The sequence below is a fragment of the Anolis carolinensis genome, chromosome 3, assembly GCF_035594765.1.
Source record: "Anolis carolinensis isolate JA03-04 chromosome 3, rAnoCar3.1.pri, whole genome shotgun sequence".
Lineage (NCBI taxonomy): Eukaryota > Metazoa > Chordata > Lepidosauria > Squamata > Dactyloidae > Anolis > Anolis carolinensis.
This window is the reverse complement of record NC_085843.1, coordinates 198,175,057-198,198,067: the sequence shown is the minus strand read 5'-3', so window position 1 is coordinate 198,198,067 and position 23,011 is coordinate 198,175,057. Positions and strand designations below refer to the sequence as shown.

The window sequence follows — 23,011 nt, the reverse complement described above, 5'->3', positions numbered from 1 at the left end:
AAAAGCATGCTTTGAAGAGCTAATTAATGTGAGCTGCAATTTTATAATAAGGCAACACTTTATTTTAAGGATATCCCTCCAGATTTCAGGTACAGAGTTGTTGCACTGATGTTTAAGTGGTAGATTAAACAAGCAAAAGCTGTTCATTTTCCTTTCTTTTCAATCTTGCATTTCTTTCCAAAAATGCACATTCTTATTCATGCATTGGCCACAATACTGTAAATAAATACTTGCAAAGTCAAAGGCTCATGGAGCATTCTATGTGTCAGATCACATGTACATTTTTCTGAGTGTAAGCGCTACTGAACTGGGGAGTTTTCCCAATTGGAATGGCCAATCAGACCAATGTTGTTGCTTTCTAGTCATATAAAAGACTCCTTGAGTGGTTAGAAAGAGTTAAATAAAGACTTCAGGTACAAAGGCTGCGCAAACCATATTAATCAAGAATTATGATGCTCTTTGGTAACTCTTTTACAATCATCTTGTTGTGTATCAATCCTAATCAGTCATCCACGATGCAAAAAGAAACAGAAAATGGGGAGATGGAAGGCGGGAGAAAAGATCTAGAAAAATACCTTTGGAAGGACGTTAAGACACTGTATTAAGTCTGTGCAGTACACAATCTTATGATTTCATTGACACTGTAAAAGTGAATCATCATAATCATCTGACCAAAATTGCATTGAATCTTAAATGGTAAGTGCTCCTTTAAAAATTCTTGGTACTCTGAGTATGCATTAAATAATTATACTATGCTCAAATGTAATGCTTTCAAGCCTATGCTCATGTTCACAGTGTGCATATTTAATACAATGTACTTGGTTATAAAAGTCAAGAGAACACCAACTTTCAAATATAATTTAGTAGAATCCAGGCATCAGAGAAAAGGCCCATGCAAAAAGTTAACCCCTACACAGCAAATCTTAATGCTGTTATTTAAAAAACCCTAGCAACTATATGTCTGGCTTCATCAAATCTTCACAACACAACAGACAGTATCACATCAGGGAAACAGCATATTATAAAAGCATCTGATTATTAAATAACTATTTAACCCAAATATCTGCCCTGATGGGGCCCCCAATGGTGCAATGGGTTAAACCCTTGTGCCGGCAGGACTGCTGACCGACATGTCGGAAGTTCGAATACGGCGAGAGTGGGTGAGCTCCCTCTGTGAGCTCCCCATGCAGGGACATGAGAAAAGCCTCCCACAAGGATGGTAAAATATCAAACATCTGGGCGTCCCCTGGACAACATCCTTGCAGATGGCCAATTCTCTCACACCAGAAGTGACTTGCAGTTTCTCAAGTCACTCTTGACACCAAAAAAAATCTGCTGTGATATTTTGTCATGTCCTAATGGATGCTGGACTTAACTGAATGCCATGTTTTGGTTGAAGTTAATTTAATGGAATGCGATTTAGTAAACCCAAGGAGGTGTTTAAAATTATGCAAGAGAGGAATTACAATGAAAATAGCCACTGGGAAGTCAACAGGGAAACTTGGTCCATGAACCTCCATGTTGATTATCCCATCATAGTCCCTAATATAAGTGCTACAAAGAGTACTAAAATGCTGGCTGAAAGGGGTTGAAGGAGGAAGCTACTTTTCAAAATAATTGACATTTTCACCAATATGTTGTCTCTGTTTCTTTCTTAGGACAGACCTATATCTTCAATATTGGTCTAAAATTAGTAATGAGGATATTCTAAAGAGTGAATGTATGACCTAACATCCTGTTATACCCTGTTTCCCCAAAAATAAGACATCCCCTGAAAATAAGACCTGGTAGAGGTTTTCCTGAATTGCTAAATATAGGGCCTGCCCCGAAAGTAAGACCTAGCAAAGTTTTTGTTTGGAAGCATGCCCACCAAACAGAACACCAGAGCTTGCAGGATTGGTAAATATACGTACCATAGATTGATGTACATGGAAATAACAGTAGTAACAAGAAATTCTTGGTGGGATTCACAATTGGTGTGGTTATGATGGTTTGTGATAACAACTACTGTACACTATATAATAAATGTTCATTTTTTTGTTCAACAATAAATGAATTCTTCATGGAAAAATAAGATATCCCCTGAAAATAAGACCTAGTGCATCTTTGGGAGCAAAAATTAATATAAGATACTGTCTTATTTTTGGGGAAACACGGGAAATGAAATATACAACCCTGTTCTGAAGAAGCATCAACAATACACAAGTCTTAGCCATATAAATAAGTAACCACAGCCAAAGATCTAATATATATGTGCTAGACGTCCTTATCTCAAGTACTGCCCACATCCTCAAGAGATGAAAATTGCACCAATCCTAAGCAACTGCACAAAGTGCAGTTAACTACAGACTGATTCAGGGATTGGTCAGATTTAAGCAATTACATGAGAAAAAGCAGACTAATTTTCATCCATTTGTGGTTCTGCCACATGAGCTAGAAGCACAAGTATTACACAGCAACTAATGGAATCAGACTGCACCAAGTATCATGTAGAAACATACAGTTCATCTCCCACAATTAAGCATATAAAATATTGTACCTCTGAACATAAATAACTAGGAAGATAAACAAGCTTGACAAATGGCAATGCAGGGGGATGCTACTACATCAGAAATGGAAAAAAACAAGGACAAATCCATACAAAATAATTACAACACTTCCAAACAGACTGAATTTTAATCTTGTCAACAGTGAAAAGCTATAGAGCCAAAGAAACAAGAGACTATAACAAAGAATTCAGAATGTGGGGTACAACATTTTTTCTGAACTCAGAAAGTTTCATATTAAGAACATCAATAACAAAATTAGACCTTGCTTTTTGGATGCTGTGTCGTAACATTGGATTGTATGTAAACATGTTTTTATTTATGCTCATTTTAATTTTAATGTTACTTCTTATGTGTATGCTGTAGGCAATATGTAGCGCCAGTTGTAAGCCGCCTTGAGTCCCCCCAGGGGTTGAGAAAGGCAGGATATAAATATGGTAAATAAAATAAATGAAATTACAATACTATGAAACAGATGCTTCTAAAGACATTAATATGGTTCAGTCTTTGGAGCAATGGAAAAATATGTGGGAGGGTAGGAGCACTGAGATGGAGACCGAAAGGTCCCAGGTTCAAACCCCGGGAGCGTTGTTAGCTCCAGCTCCAGCCAACCTAGCAGTTTGAAAACATGCCAATGTGAGTAGATCAATAGGTACCACTCCATGCAGTCATGCTGGCCACATGACCTTGGAGGTGTCTACGGACAACGCCGGCTCTTCGGCTTAGAAATGGAGATGAGCACCAACCCCCAGAGTCAGACATGACTGGACGTTACGTCAGGGGAAACCTTTACCTTTTAGGGGGCCAAATGAGAACAAAGTTACAGAATTCCTCCACTTGCTAATAGAGAAATAAAAATATTAGGGGCAAAGACTATTTGAATATGTATAAAATAAGGTGGCAATAATGCATTTTTTTCTAAAATAATGTACAGTATTTGTAAAATTTAACCCAATTTAAATCCAACTATTCTATGCAAATTCACCGAAGCATATGAATTGCATTACATTGTCTCCCATTCACCTGTTTGTTTATTTTCTTTTTTAAAAAATATATATATATATCCATAGCTGTTCACAAGATGTAATGCAATGAAATTGGTGGCTAAAATAGTAAAACAAATCAACAATGAAAACATTAAGTTCTCCATATTTCTTAAATATTATTTGTCCCTAATCCAGTTGCTAATTTCCCAGACAATGATATTTTAAAACCTTGGAATTTAAGAAGTAAAATTCTGACTACATGTGGAATATGAGACCCTCTTCATAACAGCAATGGTCTCCATAGCTCATATCAGAAGGGGCTGGAAACAGTCCATACTATCTCCATGTCTCCATCCACAACTTGTAAAATGGAATTGTTCTTCCCATTTCTATGCCAATTCAAATTAGTGAAGAAAATTGATGGTTATTGTTTCCATGGGCTTTGATTTAACAAAGCTGTAGCTACTAGAGTTGGGCCCGAATCCTGATTCATCTGTTTATTTCGTGGTTCTGTACTGTTCCGTCCATTCAGATGGCATGGAATGTTACAACCCTCTCCGATACGAAAGAAGCAGTGAAAGGGGAACGGTAGCTGTTTGGTCGGCTGATTTTCAGCGCTTGACGCTCGTAGGCCAGGTAGGCAGGGCCTACAGCCGAGCACTGGGCCTGCTCAGATGTAGGCACTGGCTGAAAGGCCCTGGTGTTTTGCCGGCTCTTGAGCTTAGAAATGGAGATGAGCACCAACCCCCAGAGTCGAACACGGCTAGACTTTATGTCAGGTGAAAACCTTTACCTTTACCTTTTTTCACTGAATTGCCAGCTAAGGACCTGACCCAATTGGAAAAATCATTCTGACCGGACGTGAGTAAATCGTATTTGTTCATGAAAAATTCCTATGCACAGTTTTATCATCTATTCATAACTACGCTGGATACGTATTAATGAACATTTATTGGCACTGATAAATATCTTAATATCCATTACAAAAAAAATTAACATCAAGTATGGACAAGCCAGGTAATCAAAATCTTCTCTCCTAGAAAATCATTAGGCAACTGAGTGTATTTTCAATGTATCTGACAACTGGAATGAGCCTAAGGAGATTTCATTATTGCTCAGATGGGATCTGGTAAACATCCGCACAGAGACAGCTAAAACAGTGAATAACAGAACAGTGCAAAAATGGAAGCATTTTCTATATCCTCTGGAGCACCACATGGATATTGTTTGTTTAAATAAAATTGGTGGCTTTTCTTTCTGTTATATGGTTCTGAAATGTCTGTGCATCACTTTTGCTGTGTATTTTCCCCTTGTTTTGAGCTGGCTGTGAGATTGGTGGAATAAAGTGCCTGCAGGCATGCTATGTGCAACTGGGTTGCCTGGTACAAGCTTGCCTGCCAGAAGACATCTCAAAGGAAAGTGTCAGCCATGAGATTTCCAAGACCCCAAAACAAGTGTAACAAAACACAATTTCTTACAGAGAACAGCAGTACACCTTGGTCTATTAACTCCGATTTTAGAAAGGAAATTCTACTTCACTTCTACATTACCAATGGGGGAACATGATTGAAAGTTACTTCTATTCTCTACTGGCCAAGACTTCAGTTATATACATTTGGGAACAACAGAATAGGAACAGTTCCACAGGCCCTAATAAAATTAGCTGGACTTGCTGCTCAAGATAACAGCAAACATCTCCAGAAGTTTGGTACTGCATCCCACAGGAGAGATTTTCAGTGGGTTATGTGCTGTTGTGAAGAAAAGTTAAAATCAAATATTTTCAGAAATTTGCCAAATGGTACTTACTATGAGCTCTGAATCACGTCCCATTGATATGACGGTCCTGTTTACTGTCCTCAGTAATTTTTCCATAATGACCTGTACATGCCGCTGTGTCGGCCCCTAAAAACAAATGAGAAATCAAAGCAACTAAACAAACTTATTTAATGAGATTTTAAAAAAATAAAGATGTCATCATAGCAAGAATTTTGTACCCCTGCGGAAGTAAAATCAAAAATGAATTGCCCTATGTCCCCCCAAAACGTATTTACAACACACACAGAAAAAAACCTGTACTGGAGAGAAGGATGGCCCGGCTGCACTTGCACTCCCTCATGCATTCATTTTCTCACTTGTTTGAGTGAGCAGGGGATGGGACAAGACAGAAGGAAGGAGGGTAAGTGTGTTCCCTCATTCACTCACCCACTGGCTTCGGTGGGCAGAAAGAGATGGAACAGGGCAGGAATGGGAGGGAGATGCATGGCTTTCTGAGGTAGATGAAGGAAAGAGCCATGGTGGTTGGGAGGGCAAGGGGCTCCTGCAGCTGCTCTTATAGTGATGGCCCAAGGAGTGAGTGAGTGGGTGAGCAATGGAACACATGCATGGTTCAAATCAGTCCCTCTATGAGTTTGATTTCCTCCCGGTGACCAATGGGAAGCAGCAAATAGTTTGCAAATAACCAACTCCTCAAAATAAAACCCACCAGGGTGGATACATCCTTTGCTTAATGTAAATGACAAGTTTAGATGCCTAAGACCAACAGTTGCAGTGTTCGGTTTCAATATCGTACATGTTTATCTCCATGTTCTCTTTAACATAAATATACAGATCTTGCATCCATGCCAAGTCATACACAGAAAATCCTAGAGCTGTGCAGCTTTTGAGAGGAAAACATGTCTTTATGTCTATGTGAGCCTATATTCGCAGTTCATTTTCATCCACCGCACTAGCAGCAGCATTTTGAACGCCATTCATCAAGCAACTGCTGTCAAGCAAAGAGCTGAACGATGTCACTTTCATCTTGAATCATGTGGGTTTTGTCCAAGAAAATCCTTGCAAGGAGCTGAACATGCCATGGCAAATGGGGAGTGTGACTCTCAGCAATATCATATGCTACAAAAATATCTGCCAACAAGGCCATTATGACAACTACGTGCATAGGGGAAGGAGATCATTTGCTATGAACATTTGAAAAGACTCCCTATGTTTAGATTTTTACATATTTAGTAAATATGGGACCAGAACACTAAATTGAAAACTTTCAAGAAAGGAATTAGAAATTGGGAAGGCATAACCAGAAACTGGACTGACTGGACTCTGGTAACTTTAAAAATACTTTAAATAAATTCAACAGTCTCCTCGATTCTTTGTGCAATTCCTGTTCACAAACCACACATTTTATTAACTTACTAAAATTGAGAATTGACATTGAAGCCAATGCATCAGAAAAGAGGTTTCATCACTACAAATGTTCTCCCAATATTAGGGGTGAATTGGCTGTCCTGCCCTCTGCCACAACTACTTTTAACTGTGTATTTGCTCCCTGCCCCTCATAATTAAACCTTTCACCAATAAATATCCTCTTCTGTTTCCCAAGGATTTCTTGGAAAGTGGATTTCTGTCACTATTGAAAATGAGTTCAGAATCCAGCCAACTCATCTCTAACTTACTCTGTCTTCTCAGCAGGCCTCCCGACACCTTCCTAAGCAGAAGGACTTCAACTTTGCTCATCTCAGCAGGTACAGAAAGTGCAAGATAATTGCTTGTGCCCCAAGGAGCACCTCAGCCAATTCTCCCTTTTTGTAAATATTAAGTCCTGCTATTGGATTTAATCAAGGCCACATTTAGCCAGGAATACTAGAATACGTTGAGGTTAAACAGTATCAGAGGCAACTCATATATTCTGAATGCTAGAAAGGAAATAGTGGCAAGAGTTTCCTTGCTTAGTTATCCTTAAGGGATAGGAAGCCATTTGAGTACATATAAGACCTCAAGCCAAAAAAGCACAAGAATGCAGGCTGATAAATTGTCATAGTGGGAATTTGGAAGAAAAGAAATACTGTATTATGCAGGAATCATTTAAGTTATAGATAAACACACAAATGGAGCCATTTATTTCATTTCACACACACACATATTCATAGATATGTGTGTGAGCGAGAGGGACAGAGAAAATGAGATATAAATAATACGAAATACCCTTCAGTGAGAGAGAACAAGGATCCTCAGACTGAAAGTTAACTGCAGTCCTGCTATATCTGTTGTTTTTACCAAGCCAATTAAATCAATACCAATGCTAGACATTTTTTTAAAGGTAATATGAAGATAAAATTTAAATCCTCAATAAATAAGGAATATAATCTACCTAGCTTCCTGGATCTGCCCATATGTAAAACAAAGCTAGTGGCTCAGAAGTTTAATTTTGTTTTATTTTGCCAACACTGTTCTTTTTCACTTTGAACCCAAAGGGTGGATAGACCTCTGAAGCCATGATGCTTGAAATTAATATGCACACAAATATTTCACACAAGCCCATTTGCTGATCAAACACAATTAGAATTTCCTTTCAAAAGCCTGTATCCGTGAAGGGCTAATGATCTGACTTGCAATGCAGCATGAATATGCAGCTAAGCAGGAGTCCACACTGCCAAGTTACTTGTTTTTTCTGTTCCTTGGAGGAATGTAAATGTGTCAGGCAGTCTAGAGAGAGGCAAGAACCAATCACCATTTAAACTGAGGCAGAGACAAGCGGTCAGTGGCTTAATAAAGCCTGGGAGCAAAGAAGTAGGGACAAGCTGTCATAGCTCAAGGGTATACCTGTGAGATGAGCAGCTCAAAGTGAGAAGCTGATACGGACTCCCAGAGAACCAGGAAAAACTCTCACCTAACCTTCATTGGGAACTGCACTCCTACCAAGTACAGTAGCAAAGAGATTGCCTGTAACTCACTCTTTGACAAACTACTGTATATACTCATGTTTAAATCTAAATATTTTAGTCAAAAATCAACCCAAAAACTTGGGTCAACTTATCCACAGGTTAGTGTAAGTATTCCACCTTAACTCTCACTGAAAAAGGAACCATCTTTGAGCAGAGTGGCAAAAGATGACAGCTTTCTCCCTCCAGGAAAAACCTAAATGCATTGACGTCATTTATTCTATCTACTGTGAACTTTCTGGTCTTTTTGAATGCCTGGGTGGGAAAATGGCAGTGGAAGCCTCCATGGCCACTGGCTTTCTGAGGCTATGCTGGCACTTTTCCCCTCTCTGCTGAACGACCCTAGACTTATCCATAAGTTATATCAAAATCTGTAATTTTGGCTCCAAAACCTGTCCTCGAGTTATATATAAGGTCAACTCATACACAAGTATATACGATATCACATTAATCCACAGACATACAGCACTTGCAGCCCACTGTTAGTTTCAAATCATCTGGCAGCTACTAACTATGTATTACCTAAGGTAAGGATTCAATATTTCGCATTAAGTGCATGCCACAGCGGCAACTTTCAGCCTTTTACCTTTTAAAACAGAGCCACAGCTTCTTAAAAGAAGTGTTCAACATCTCTTTGGCTTCATATATATTCATGGCAGTTCCAAATACACTCAAAATGTCAACCTGGCTACTAACCACATCTTTCCTGTAAAGTACTTCCAGGATGTTACTGAGCAACTGGCAACAGGCTTCCAGGTCTTCCTGTCTTTCCAAATGATACTTCAGCTGATCTGTCATCATCGGCAACAAGATCTCTCTACAGTCTGCACATGGGAGGGAAAAAAAATCAGGCATTTATTCCTGAAAACCTTCATAACTATGTTAAAACATTCAAACAGAAAGCACGCCTGTCAAGCCTGATACAGAAAAATCACATGGTCACTCTTTTTTTAGTAAAGTGGTTTTTTATTGAATATGTATTATGCAGCATTTCACATTTCCAAATAAGCCTGTGAACTCATTATTTTTATGATGCAACATAACTCTGCAACAGTACAACATCACACTTCTACAACTACCTATTTTAACTCAGTGTAAACTAGTGCAACAACAAAAAATGCATCCACCTTTCCAATTAGGTAATGTCACCTGGAAAACTGTTTCAGAACGATGATTTGGAGAAAAATTCATAAAATGTTTCATTGAATGGCACTAAAAGTTGTGGCTATAAATCAGTTCACAACATATGGTCCGTGGACTACCAGTGGTCCACAAGAACTAAAATACTACTCGCAGTTACTACACCGTTGCAATGAGAGCGATTGGTCTCACAAAACCCTCTTATAGTGCCGAGGCAACGGGGATGTCAGGAGGGGAGAAACTAACTACCCACAAAAGGCATGACAAGCCTCCTGACTGCTGTTTCTTCTCGTTCTCCTCCCTCCCCGAGTGGAGCCGTTCCATGTGGTGTCTGGATGTGCGGGCGCCTTGGTGTCTTCATTTTTAGGCCTGTTCATGGGATTATATGGGGTGCGGATTCAGAAATTGCATTGGATAGACCACATCAACTCTAGATTGTTGAATATGGTTTTCTGTAGACGAGTAGATGGCGACTATGAATGACATATGTTCTGTATCAGAAACTAGAGCTGATGTGGTCCATCCAATGTAATTTTCTGAATCGGCACCCCAAATAACTAAACCAAATCTCAAGTTGACCAAAAACCAATTCGTAACCCTTTTGGTTTTAATGAGTGGTCCCTGGTCAAGTGGTACCTGGTCAAAAAAAGGTTCGGAACCACTGCTATAAATGCTTTTTATATATACGCAACATTTTATGATATTCAAACCAGCTCCTTGCAGCTGCAATGTTTAAAGAGGAAAAAAAAAGCTATAATGAATCCATGTAGTAGAGCAACAGCTCAAAAAATTGGGGATGTTGTAATGATGTGCTTAAAACCCTTTTTGTCCCAACAAATATCTTTGTCTTTTCTTGGTTATCCAGGCATGGTGGAAAGCAAAAGGTGTAGAAGAGCAAATATTAAAGGCGCCATGAACACTTCCCCAGCTCTGATTAATGAGTAACCTTGAAGAGAGATCTATTGCCTAAAAGATTATGCGCTTGTTCAGAGCCCAGGGGCTGAAGATAGCTCATAAGCATGAGACAATAATCGCAAGCAACAATACGTCAACATCTGTTCATCCTCTACTGCCCAGCGCTAACCCACAATGATTAATGTCAGGTGAATGTGTGCAAGAATAAAGTATTAATCTTTTTAAAACAGATGCTCTGTAGGGCATTATTAGCTAAAGCAAAACCATTTCAGCCCAACACAAATACCAACATTAACACGTTAATGGAAAATGCAAATATACAAATGAATCTGTATATTTAAAAGACTTTATCAACATCAGATTCTGAGGGAATCTAATATTTGGCTGGCCTTGTAATATTCATAAACCAATGAATGACGCTGAATGCCCTATCTGCCATCGGGGAGTGCTAAAATAGATTAACACATTTAATGACAATTAAAACAGCAAGAGCTCATATAAACAGCTTATGTTCTACAGTCTTTTTCTGACAAGCAGTTTTGTCGCACATGTTTTTTCATTACAGTACAAACCCCCATGAATCTGCTAAGCTTTACGCATAATTAATCATTTATTATAAAAATAGGACACTCAAGAGCTTCCCTGATACTTTTTTAACCTATGTGATGACTACCCTTCTAAAACCTGGTCAGCATTAAGATTTCAGGTAACTGTAAGAGAAGCCCAATGTTTTCCAGTTCACCACTGAAAGAAGCTACAGCTCTGCAATGCTTGCCTCTATAAATACTTAACACCAACCCATTTTGAGTATATCTTTAGTGGCCTGTTCAGGGCATCTCCTTATCCAGTGTTTAACAACTGGTGATATGCTGGTAAGACTTGATATGCTGATGATGCTTGCTCATTCTTTTAATGCACTAAGGCCCTGTATCTGGACCATGGTTAGCTGAAATCGTGAATGCAACGTAACACCATTAAGTTACCTGACTTCCAGTACCAATATGTCATAGAGCAGCTCTGAGGACCACTTTATCTCTCGATATACGATGACACCTTGAGTTAAGAGTGTAATTAGTTCCATGACTGAGCTCTTAACTCAAACCACTCTTATTGATCTGTTCCACCTCCTGAGCCCTCCCAATTTGTGTATGTTTTTAAATAAGCAAATGTACTTTACAAATAACAAATAATGTATACATGCACATTCATGTGGAACAATAAAAAAGAAAGATCAACTTTAACATGATAGAAACATAAAGTTGTGGCAAGGAAGTATAAAGCACAAAGTGAAGAGACAGAAGCATCATTTTCTTCATACTGTACTCATTCCAGCCTTCCTCCCTCTCTTGCTCTTTCCCCCTCTCTCTCTTCATGAAGCCAAACATACCAGGAATAAAACCACACAAAATCAACTAACCCATAGTTCCTCAAAGCGGACAAGAGCAAAGCAGACAGCAATCTCCCAAAGTGGACAAGAGAACAAGGCACAGAGGCTCCTCCCCTGAAGCCGAGAAGCACTGTACTCTGGCTCTAGTGCTCCACCTGACACCAGCTCTTAAATCAAAATAGTGTTCTTATGTCAAAGCAAATCCCAGGCTGAGCAACAACTCTAAACTCAAAATGTTCTTAAGTTGGGACACTTTAAAGTAGAGATTTCCCTCTGTGTGTGTGTGTGTGTGTGTGTGTGTGTGTGTGTGTGTGTGTGTGTATTTATTTGATGGTCTTGTGTGTGTGTTTGAATTAGTTCTGAGCCACCATGTGCTGTGAGAATTATACTGTTTCCTTGAAATGATGAAAGTTGATTTTAGGGATACACAATGTGCTAGTAAGGGAATAATGCATACAAAATACAGAGTATATCAGATGAAGCCTGTACTTCTTTTCAAGCACTTTCAATTTTTATTTTTTATTTAGTGTCAAGTATTGTTGTTTATTCATTCAGTTGCTTCCGACTCTTTGTGACCTCATGGACTAGCCCACGCCAGAGCTCCCTGTTGGCTGCTGCTGCTCAGTCGCATAGTCGTTTCCGACTCTTTGTGACCTCATGGACCAGTCCACGGCAGAGCTCCCTGTCGGCCGTCGCCTCCCCTACTTCCTTCAAGGTCAAGCCAGTCACTTCAAGGATACCATCCATCCATCTTGCCCTTGGTCGGCCCCTCTTCCTTTTTCATTCAATTTTCCCCAGCATCATTCTCTTCTCCAATTTTTTCCTGCCTTCTCATTATGTGGCCAAAGAACTTCATCTTTGCCTCTAATATCCTTCCCTCCAGTGAGCAGTCGGGCTTTATTTCCTGGAGTATGAACTGGTTTGATCTTCTTGCGGTCCAAGGCACTCTCGGAATTTTCTTCCAACACCACAATTCAAATGCATCTATCTTCCTTCGCTCAGCCTTCCTAATGATCCAGCTCTCGCATCCATAGGTTACTACGGGGAATACCATTGCTTTAACTATGTGGACCTTCATTGCCAGTGTGATATCTCTACTCTTCAATATTTTATCAAGACTGATCATTGCTCTCCTCCTAAGATGTAAACGCCTTCTGGTTTTTCTGGCTGCAGTCTGCATCTGCAGTAATCTTTGTGCCTAGAAATATAAAGTCTGTCACTGCCTTCATGTTTTCTCCCTCTATTTGCCAGTTATCAATCAATCTGGTTGCCATCATCTTGGTTTTTTTTTTTTTGAAATGTAATCTTTATTAAAAGAAAAATTTTTCCATTAATACATTGTCCTATCTAAAGGAAAGGTTGGAGTGGGAAGGTCGAGGTAAGTGGGTAAGGGAGGGGGTAATGGGTGGTGAAATGGGTAGCCCTATCCTGTATTTGGGGGGATGAGGAGGCAAAAAGGTGAACTCTCTAGTGGGCCAGAGAGGGGTTCTGGATTGGGAAGGGACAGGGGAATGTTCGGGGAAGAATAGGAATGGGGGCCGACATTCGACTCCCGGATTGATACCCTATCTACAGTGGGGGGAGGGGTTGATTAGATGGAGGGGATGGACTTCCACTCGTCTTTCTTCCTTCTATTCTCGTGCTTCATTTTCCTTTCATTTCTTCTTGTAGGTAAATTTCCAATTCAGACCAGTCCGTTTGTTTCATTGGTTTCCCTGTGCTTCTTCTTGTCAGATAGGTTAATTTATCCATATTTTTAATGTCTAGTAATTTTTCCAACCACATTGTTACCGTGGGGCTCTCTGGGTTCTTCCAGTTTTTTGCTACTACCATTCTTGCGGCTGTTACTGCATATGTAAAGATTTTTATCTTATTTTCTTTTTCTTTTAAGGAGTCTAATGGATCCTGCTCTTGCATTTCAAGTAACCCTAATAAAAAATATTCAGGTTTACATTCTAAATTAATTTTTAGCATTTTTTTACATTCTAAGTGGATTGATTTCCAATAATTTTTAATATTTTTAAAATTCCACCATATGTGGAAATATGACCCAATTTGTTCTTTACACCTCCAACATCTTTTGTCTCTGTTTCGATACATTAATCCCAGTTTTTTGGGGGTTAGATACCATCTATGGATAGTTTTTAGCCAATTTTCTTTCAAGTCAATTGAATAGCAATATTTTATTTTTTTATTCCAAATATTTTCCCATTCATCCATTGTGATGGGTCTGCCTATATTCCTAGACCATTTTAACATTGATTCCTTGACTATTACGGATTCTGTATTCCATTCTATTAATTTGTTATATAGAATCGTTACCAATTTCTTGTTTTTCTGAAGTATATTGTCCCAAAAATTGTTATCCAAATTGAAACCCGTTTCTTTATCTCTGTTATAACTTTCCTTTATTTGGTGGTATTGGAACCAGGATATATTCTTGTATTTTTTTTTAATTTCCTCTATTTCTTTGATACCTACTATTCCAGATATTGAATTTGATTTTTTTAAGATTTCTTTATATGTTGGCCAATTGTTCCAGCCCAATAATCTACGTTGGTTAGCCTCTAAAGAGGAAAGCCATAGTGGAGTTTTCTCATATAAATATCTTCTATATTTTGCCCATATTTTAATCAAGGATGACCTCACAAAATGGTTTCCAAAATTTTTATCAATTTTCATTTTATCGTGGCATAGGTAACCATGCCAACCCCATCGCAGATTGAATCCTTCAATTGTCAGTAATTTTTTATTTTCCAATTTAACCCAGTTGATTACCCATTCCAGAGCACACGCCTCATGGTAGAGTTGTAAATCAGGCAGTCCGAAACCTCCTCTCATTTGAGGGGTGATCATCGTGCTAAATTTTATTCGGGGCTTTTTATTTTTCCAAATAAATTTTGACAGTTCTTTGTTCCAATCTTTGAATACCTCTAATAATTGGGATGTTCCTGAACAGATATAACAATTTAGGCAAGACATTCATTTTAATAACCGCAATTCTCCCCATAAGTGAAATATTTAGATTTGCCCAATTTCCTAAATCTTTTTTTATTTCCTTCCATTGTGCCCCGTAATTCAGATCTAATAGTTGGTTGTTTTTACTAGCTATCCAGATCCCTAAATATTTCATATTTTTTACTATTTCCAAACCCGATTTCTCCTTTAATTCCCTCTGGCTTCTCATAGACATATTTTTAGTAAGGATTACTGTTTTCTTTTTGTTTAATTTGAAACCTGCCAGATATCCAAAATCCTCTATTTTTTTTAACCAATCTTTTATCGTTTCTTTTGGGTTTTCAATTACACAAATTACATCATCAGCAAATGCTCTAATCTTTATTTCTTGTTTGTCCAATTTAATCCCCTTTAAATTTTCATCTTTTTGAATTGAGTTTAACATAATCTCCAATGAAAAGATAAAAATTAGCGGAGACAGGGGACAGCCTTGTCTCGTTCCTTTAGTTATTTCAAATTCTTTAGTTAATTGATTGTTTACTCTAATTCTAGCGTTTTGCTGATGATATATTGCGTTGATTCCATTTTGAAATTGATTTCCTATGTCTATTTCCTTTAATAGTAGTTTAAAAAAGTTCCAATTGACGTTATCAAAGGCTTTTTCAGCATCCACTGCTAAAAAGCCCACCTCCTTTTGATGATTTACATCGAAATATTCTATCGAATCTATTATTAATCTGACGTTGTTCTTTGTACTGCGATTGGGAAGGAATCCAGTTTGGTCATCTGAAATCCATTCTTTTAGAAATTCGGTAAATCTATTAGCCAGCACTTTTGTGAAAATTTTATAATCGGTATTAAGTAATGAGATGGGGCGGTAATTTGATACCTTATTTGGATCTGATCCTTCTTTATGTATTAAAATAATTTCCGCTTTTTTCCACATCTCTGGAATGATTTTTTTTTGTTAGGGCTTCATTCATTACCTTTTTCAAGTATTGAATTATTTCATCTAATTGTAATTTATAGAAGCCCGCCGTGAATCCATCAGGGCCTGGGGATTTATTGGCGTCTAAATTTTTGATAGCCATTTTTATTTTGTTTTCTGTAATTTCTTTATTTAAAATTAATCTTTGTTCTTCTGTAATTTTTTGCAATTTTAGCTTACTTAAATATTTGCCAATTAAATCTAAATCTATATTATCTTTTTTATATAGATTGCTATAAAAACTTTCAAAGATGTCTCTTATCTTATCATCTATGTATATCAATTTCCCTTGTGATTCTATTTTTGTGATTTGTTGTTTATTTTTCTTTTTTCTTATCATTCTGGCCAACCATCTCCCTGGTTTATTTGCGTTCTCAAATGCGTTCTGTTTTGTCCATTTCAGTTGGTTAGCTAAGTGCTCCAATTCTAAGTTGCTTTTCTGTTTGTGTAATATTTTTAATTTTTTCATAATCTTTCCATCACTTGGGTTTTTTTTTAATTGTAATTCCTCTGCTTCCATTTCTTTTTGTATGTCTTGTAGTTTTTGATATTTAATTCTATTTTTTCGTGCTTTCTGCTGAATAAAATGGCCCCTAGCTACTGCTTTATAGGCATCCCAGGTTGTTTGTGGACTTGTCTCTTGGTTATCATTAAATTGAAAGTATTCCATAGTCATCCTTTTAATTTTTTTAATGTCAGTTTCCTGTTTAATTAAATTATTATCCAATCTCCAACTTACCGGTTTCTTTTTATAATTTATATTCATAATCAATGGGCAGTGATCTGAAAGATCTCGTGTTAAGATTTTTATCTCATCTACTTTAGGTTCTAAACTTTTAGATGTCCAGATCATATCGATTCTGGACCATGAATTATGGCGATTATGCTTCGTCAGACTCCCGGACCCTCTCGATCATCCGCCCTTGAGGGACGGACGATTTTTGGGGTCGTCGGGACGCTAACTGACTTGGCAACCTCGCCCGCTTCAATCCGCGAGGCGAGGGGCAGCCTAAGGCTCGCTCTGGGTGCAACCTCGGGCGCTTCTCCCAGAGCCCTGGGGAAGCATGTCCGTCGCCATGAACGCTCACCGGAAGTCCCCACCATCATCTTGGTTTTTTTATGTTTAACTGCAACCCAGCTTCTGCCCTTTCTGTGTTTATCTTGATTATACGGCTCCTCAGCTCCCCTTCGCTTTCAGCCATCAAAGTGGTGTCATCTGAATATCTGAGGTTGTTAAATGTTTCTTCCAGCATTTTTAACTCCAGCCTTGGATTCATCAAGCCTCGCACGTCGCATGATGTGTTCTACATACAAGTTGAATAGGTAGGATGAGAGTATACAGCCCTCCCGTACTCCTTTCCTGATCTTGAACCAGTCTGTTGTTTCATGGTCTGTTCTTACTGTTGCTACTTGGTTGTTATACAGATTCCTTTTCTGATTTCTGAAACTCCCTATCTTCCTCCATTATCCAGCAGATATTGGAAATTTGGTCTCTCATTCCTCTGCCTTTTCTAAACCCAGCTTGTACATCTGGCAACTCTTGTTCCATGTATTGCTGGAGTCTACCTTGCTGGCATGTGAAATAAGTGCTGCTATATGAAAGTTTGAGCATTCTTTAGTGTTTCCCTTTTTTGGTATGGGGATATAAGTTGTTTTTTTTTTCAATTTGGTGGCCATTCTTGTGTTTTCCATATTTGCTGGCATATGGCATGCATCATCTTGACAGCATCATCTTTCAAGATTTTAAACAGTTCAGCTGGGATTCTGTCGTCTCGTGCTGCCTTGTAATTAGCCATGCTTCTTAAGGCCCATTCAACCTCGCTCCTCAGGTTTTAATTCACTCACCACACCGTCAAAGCTATCCTTAATATTATTATCCTTTCAATACAGATCTTCTGTATAGTCTTGCCACCTTCTCTTGATCTCTTTAGCTTCTGTTAGGTCCTTGCCATCTTTGTTTTTGATCATGCCCATTTTCGCCTAAAATTTACCTCCAGTGTTTCTAATTTTTCTGGAAGAGGTCTCTTATCCTTCCTATTTTATTGTCGTCTTCCACTTCCATGAATTGCTTATTTAAAAATAGTTCCTTATTTCTTCTGTCTAACCTCTGGAATTGTGCCTTTAATTGGGCATATCTCCCCATCACTGCTTCCTTTTTGCTTTCCTTCTTTCTTAGGCTACTTCCAGTGTCTCAGCAGACAACCATCTTGCCTTCTTGGTTTTCTTGTTCTTTGGGACGTACTTTGCTGCTGCCTCCTGAACAATGTTGCTGTCCATAGTTCTTCCGAGACTCTATTTATTAAATCTGGTTCCTTAAATCTATTCTTCATCTCCACTGCATATTCACTAGGAATATTTGTGATATCATATCTAACTGATCTCTGTGTTTTCCCTAATCTCTTTAGTCTGATTCTAAATTGTGCAATAAGAAGTTTGTGATCTGAACTACAGTCAGCTCCAGGCCTTGTTTTCACCAACTGGATGGATGTCCGCCACCCTTGGCTGCAAAAGATGTAGTCAATCTGATTTTGGTGTTGACCATCTGGTGAAGTCCATGTATAAAGCCATCTTTTAGGTTGTTAGAAGAGAGTGTTGGTTATGCACAGTTAAGTATTACACTAAGACCTTTGGATCTAACAACTCAGTTTAAACCAAATGTTCCAGAATGAATTTCCTGACAAGTGACCATGCATTCACCTTGAGTTTTTTCCAAGTGAAGGTACTTTCCCTCTCATTGCTGTATAAGCGAGACAATTTCTCACATCACCAATCTAGGTCTGAATTATCATAAAAGAAAATACAATAATCAGAGAACAGTTCTACCATGAATCTCTAATCCCTATTGAAATATTTTCAATTTGGATTTACCTTGAACTCAAACATATACTCCAAAAACAATTGAGAAATAAGTTTTTGCAATGGTGAAATATTAACCAAGCCATTTACTGGATACCTAAAAATAATGACATCCAAACTTTTTTTCTGTTAGTGTATGTATATATAAGACACACACAGAGAAAGAGGGGGGGGGGGTTAACAATGGAAAAGCACCCTGTAATTCAGAATTAAATAGCAAGGAAGAATAAGGAAACCTATTTATCATAGTCCGAGCTTATTTTCCAGTCACAAGCTTCACTTGATTCATTTTTTAAATATGTGACTTTGCCTTTAAGCAAAGTTCACAACAAACAAGCAAATAACAATTTACAAAGCTTTTAGGACTTGGCTCACGTTTGACTTTTTATGCAATTGCCCAAATTAGTCTGATAAAGGCTTCGATTACCCACATTTGGTCATTTAGGGTTGCTGACACAAACTCAAGAAACAATATTTACACAATCACACAGTAAGAACATTCTTGTTCCCAATGTTACAGGTTACTGCAAATGCTGAATGTGACACCTCATAACGTTAAGCTGCTAAACAGTAGACTTACAAGGAAGAACTACAGAAGTGGAGAAGGAAAGTTATTTATCATGTCAGATATGACAGTCTCATCTGATTATGTATTAGTTTTTGGGCATATTTTACAAAAGGGAGAGGTAACCTTTTTGATGTGATATTTGATTGTTGGGAGCCCCCAGCAGTGCAGCGGGTTAAACTGCTGAGCTAATGAACTTGCTGACTGAAAGGTCGGCGATTCAAATCTGGGGAGTGGGGTGAGCTCCTGCTGTTAGCCCCAGCTTCTGCCAATCTAGCAGTTTGAAACATGCAAATGTGAGATCAATAGGTACCACTCCAGTGGGAAGGTAATGGCGCTCCATGCAGTCATGCTGGCCACATGACCTTGGAGATGTCTATGGACAACGCCTGTTCTTAGGCTTAGAAATAGAGATGAGCACCAATCCCCAGAGTCAGACACAACTAGACTTAATGTCAGGGGAAAACCTTTACCTATGTGATTGTTGTGAATATATGAATTTGCACTAGTGAAATCTGTTGAGTGTTACATGCTATATCCAAAGTGAGAACAACAACTCCCTTGCTTTGTCTCTCTCAGCTTTTTTTCTCCCATACAGATATTCTGACTTCAAATAATGTTTCCATCTTTCCAGTTAATATCCAATCCAATTACATCTTTATTCTCTGTGCTGGGCAAGGATTAACAGCTTTCTCTTTCACTGTGTATATCTTTTTCTAGTTGATATAATGGTTGATATTCCTTTTATCCTTTCCACCACCACCCCTCCCCTAGGGCCAATGTGCTATAGAGCTGCTGAACTCTCCCGATGGCTATTTTGTACCATGTGAAGAGTAGGAAAAGGGCTGAGATGTGTCTAGTTATGCCCCATAGGGAAAATGATTAAACCATCTACTAAAGCCTCTGGAGGACCCCAGAGGATGTAAATCATGTCACTTCTATGAGGATGCAGATTGATGCTTCTACATTTCGTTCCTCATTTCATATGAAATCCAAGGGCTGGTGAATGGCAAGCTGTTGCATTGTTCTCAACATGGAACTACCACACTACACTTAGCCATCTAGGATACTACTAGAAGAAGGTCCAATTGTTCTGTGGCCCTCCAGCAGTGAGCTGCCATGACAGGCCATGGTGCAGGCTAAATGGAGTGGCACAGGAGGTGGGATAAGCCCAGAGATCATTCCCTGTCTCGGCTTCTAAAACTCAGAACCACCACTGAAAATATCTTAATCCACTACAACAAATAACCAGAGAAGTGAATAAGGAGCATGGGAACGTTATCCAGTGTCCATTTGAATGCAAAATAAAATGCATAGCCGCATACCATAAAAGCAAACTCAACTACTAGTTCTTAAAGTTAAATGATAGCTCTTCTAATGATAAACTGGAATGGATACTTCAGGGAGAGGAAAGTCCCTAGAGATGGGCTTCCAGTAGTTGATGTAATACCCTTCTTTCTTTCTTTCTTTCTTTCTTTCTTTCTTTCTTTCTTTCTTTCTTTCTTTTTCTTTCTTTATTTATTTATTTCATTTTTGTAAGCAAATTGAATATATGTTATGAATACAATTATCTTATTTTAATTTTTAGCATTTTTCATGTTCTGTCAGCCACCTAGTATATCAAGTAGGAAGCCAGATTGTAAATATTTTCAAGTAACTCACAAACACTGCTTCCTTGACAGATAGAAGACTCCCTCTAGTAAGGAAAAACTTGGCACCTCTTGGACCTAACTAATCAATTCCTCCCGACTCAGTGTTATGAGTCAAGAGGGGGTACTAGGTGCTGGATAATAGGCAGTTCAGAAATATGTTCCTATTGCTTCAACTACTGAAATGTAGCTAGCTGAGGATGAGAGAGAACTCCAGCCATATTTGCTTACTGACCCGTTATAATAGTGGCATCCAGCTAGCAGCAAGTAAGACAGATTTTATCCTTGAGTTACTAAGTGTTTTTTTTTTGTCCAACCCTTTAGCAAGGTCTGAACTTGTCAAATTTTGGTCAGTGAAAACCTGAGTATGAGAACCATTCCAGACTTACATAGCATATTCAAACTATAGTTTTCATTTTTGAGTTAAATTTCCAGTTTGGACAAAAGAAAGGTAAGGAATTGGGAGTGTGAAAAAATGATGGAAGAAAGCAAGAAAGAACACTGAATCTAAGAACAACAGAAACGATGCTTTGATAATACATGTGAGCTGAACTTATAGAATGGGTCCTTGGTATCCACTGGGGCTTAATTCCAGGTCACTCTTGAATACCAAAATTCATGGATACTTACGTCCCATTATATACAATAGCACAGTAAAATGACATCCCTTATATAAAATGGCAAAATCAAGGATTTTGGAATTTTGTAAAAAAATATTTTCCGGTAGTGGATGCTTGAATCCATAGATGCAGCATCCATGGATACAGAGAGTTGCCTGTGTATAATCCCTGATGTACAAGTCTAAACCCATTTGGTTCACAATGGACTGATCCTTCACCTCTACAAATTCAGCAGAGAGGCATAGCTGACACTGACAAAAGACTGACAGAAAACGAACAATGTGACAATTTGATGTTTCTTTAGAGATTCTTGGGGTTTTTTTTCCTTACCGTGCTGTGTGAAAAGGTCACTATGAACTATTTCAATCAAACAGTATAGCTTCTGAATTGTGAGGCGGCCCATTGGCACATTCAATATAAAATCTGTAAACAATTTGCTAGCAAAAAAAGAAGAAGAAACAAAAGGAAAAAGATTAATATTGTATTTACACATATATGTGACAAGAATGTAGCTGGCAGTTTCCATTAAAAGTTTTGGGGATGTAAATTCAAGAATCCATGGGAGTTTGCAGAAAGCAATTTAAAAACGTATTGTAATCTCTTATAATTCTGACGCACAAGATTCAGTTCAAATCACCAAGGATATTATTTCTTTTCACATTGCTTACTTAGCTTAAAACTGAATGTTTCACGTATCTCTGAATTTATACATTGATTTATTCCAGTAAGACAGTTCCTTAACTTGTTTACTTAGCCTAAAAGCTGAATGTTTCACATATGCCTGAATTTATACATTGATTTATTCCAGTAAGACAGTTCCTTAACTTACTGCAATGCTAGATCTGTTTATATGGGAGAAACATAAATGTAATTTTTTGCTAAGGCTCACTTGCTGAGATATCTAGTCATTAATCTGCAAACATATTTTCATTTATACATACATATCCTTTGGGTGGGGAGAATGGCACTTCTATGGACCCTTCCAAACAGGCCCTATATCCCAGGATCTGATCCCAGGTTTTCTGTTTATTCCAGATTATCTGGCAGTGCAGACTCATATAATTCAGTTTAAAGCAGAAAACCTGGGATCAGATCCTGGGATATAGGGCCTGTTTGGAAGGGCCCTATCCTGGCACAGAGCAAGGGACTTCTTCTCTACCAAAAAGCCTATCCGGTTTCTATGCAGACCAAAGAGGAGAGAAAGATCATTCCCTTTTTTGCACCTATCCTAATTAGACAGCCTGCACAGAATTCATGTTCAACTATAGTTAAGCAATTAAAAAAATGTTGAAATAATTATATCTTGCTTGTTCACATTGAGTATAATACCAACCCACCAAATTACAAAAGGATAATTTAATCCCTTCAGCATACTGGAATTGTAAAGTAGATGCACTGGGATTTGAGGGAGCAATGCCAGCATGCCTTAAGAAAACAAACTGGAAGCAGTTAGGATCTAAGTACATGTTGTATCATGTCCTTCCTAATGAGCTCCCTCCAGAGTTCATCACCATCTCATTCTCCTCTCACATATTTCTCTCATTGTACTCTGTTGATATGAATACTACATTCTTCTGTGCTATATACAGGTGTTTGACTAAGTATTTCCATTTAAGTGCCCCATTAGGACTGAGACTGCAGAACAGAGCATCCCATTGGCTATTGTTCTCTATTTGTTTTCTCAAA

General features: G+C 38.2%; 1 protein-coding gene across 1 annotated transcript in view; it reads right to left on the bottom strand.

The window, feature by feature from the left end:
* The window catches only part of dock1 (dedicator of cytokinesis 1), a 557,290-nt gene that overhangs the window by 372,834 nt on the left and 161,445 nt on the right, over positions 1 to 23,011 (bottom strand). The window contains exons 25-27 of the mRNA XM_062976064.1: positions 21,656 to 21,762; positions 8,944 to 9,071; positions 5,339 to 5,434 (exon numbers count right to left, since the gene is read on the bottom strand). Of these exons, the coding sequence (XP_062832134.1) occupies positions 5,339 to 5,434; positions 8,944 to 9,071; positions 21,656 to 21,762 (331 nt within the window). The remainder of the gene's footprint in view (positions 1 to 5,338; positions 5,435 to 8,943; positions 9,072 to 21,655; positions 21,763 to 23,011) is intronic.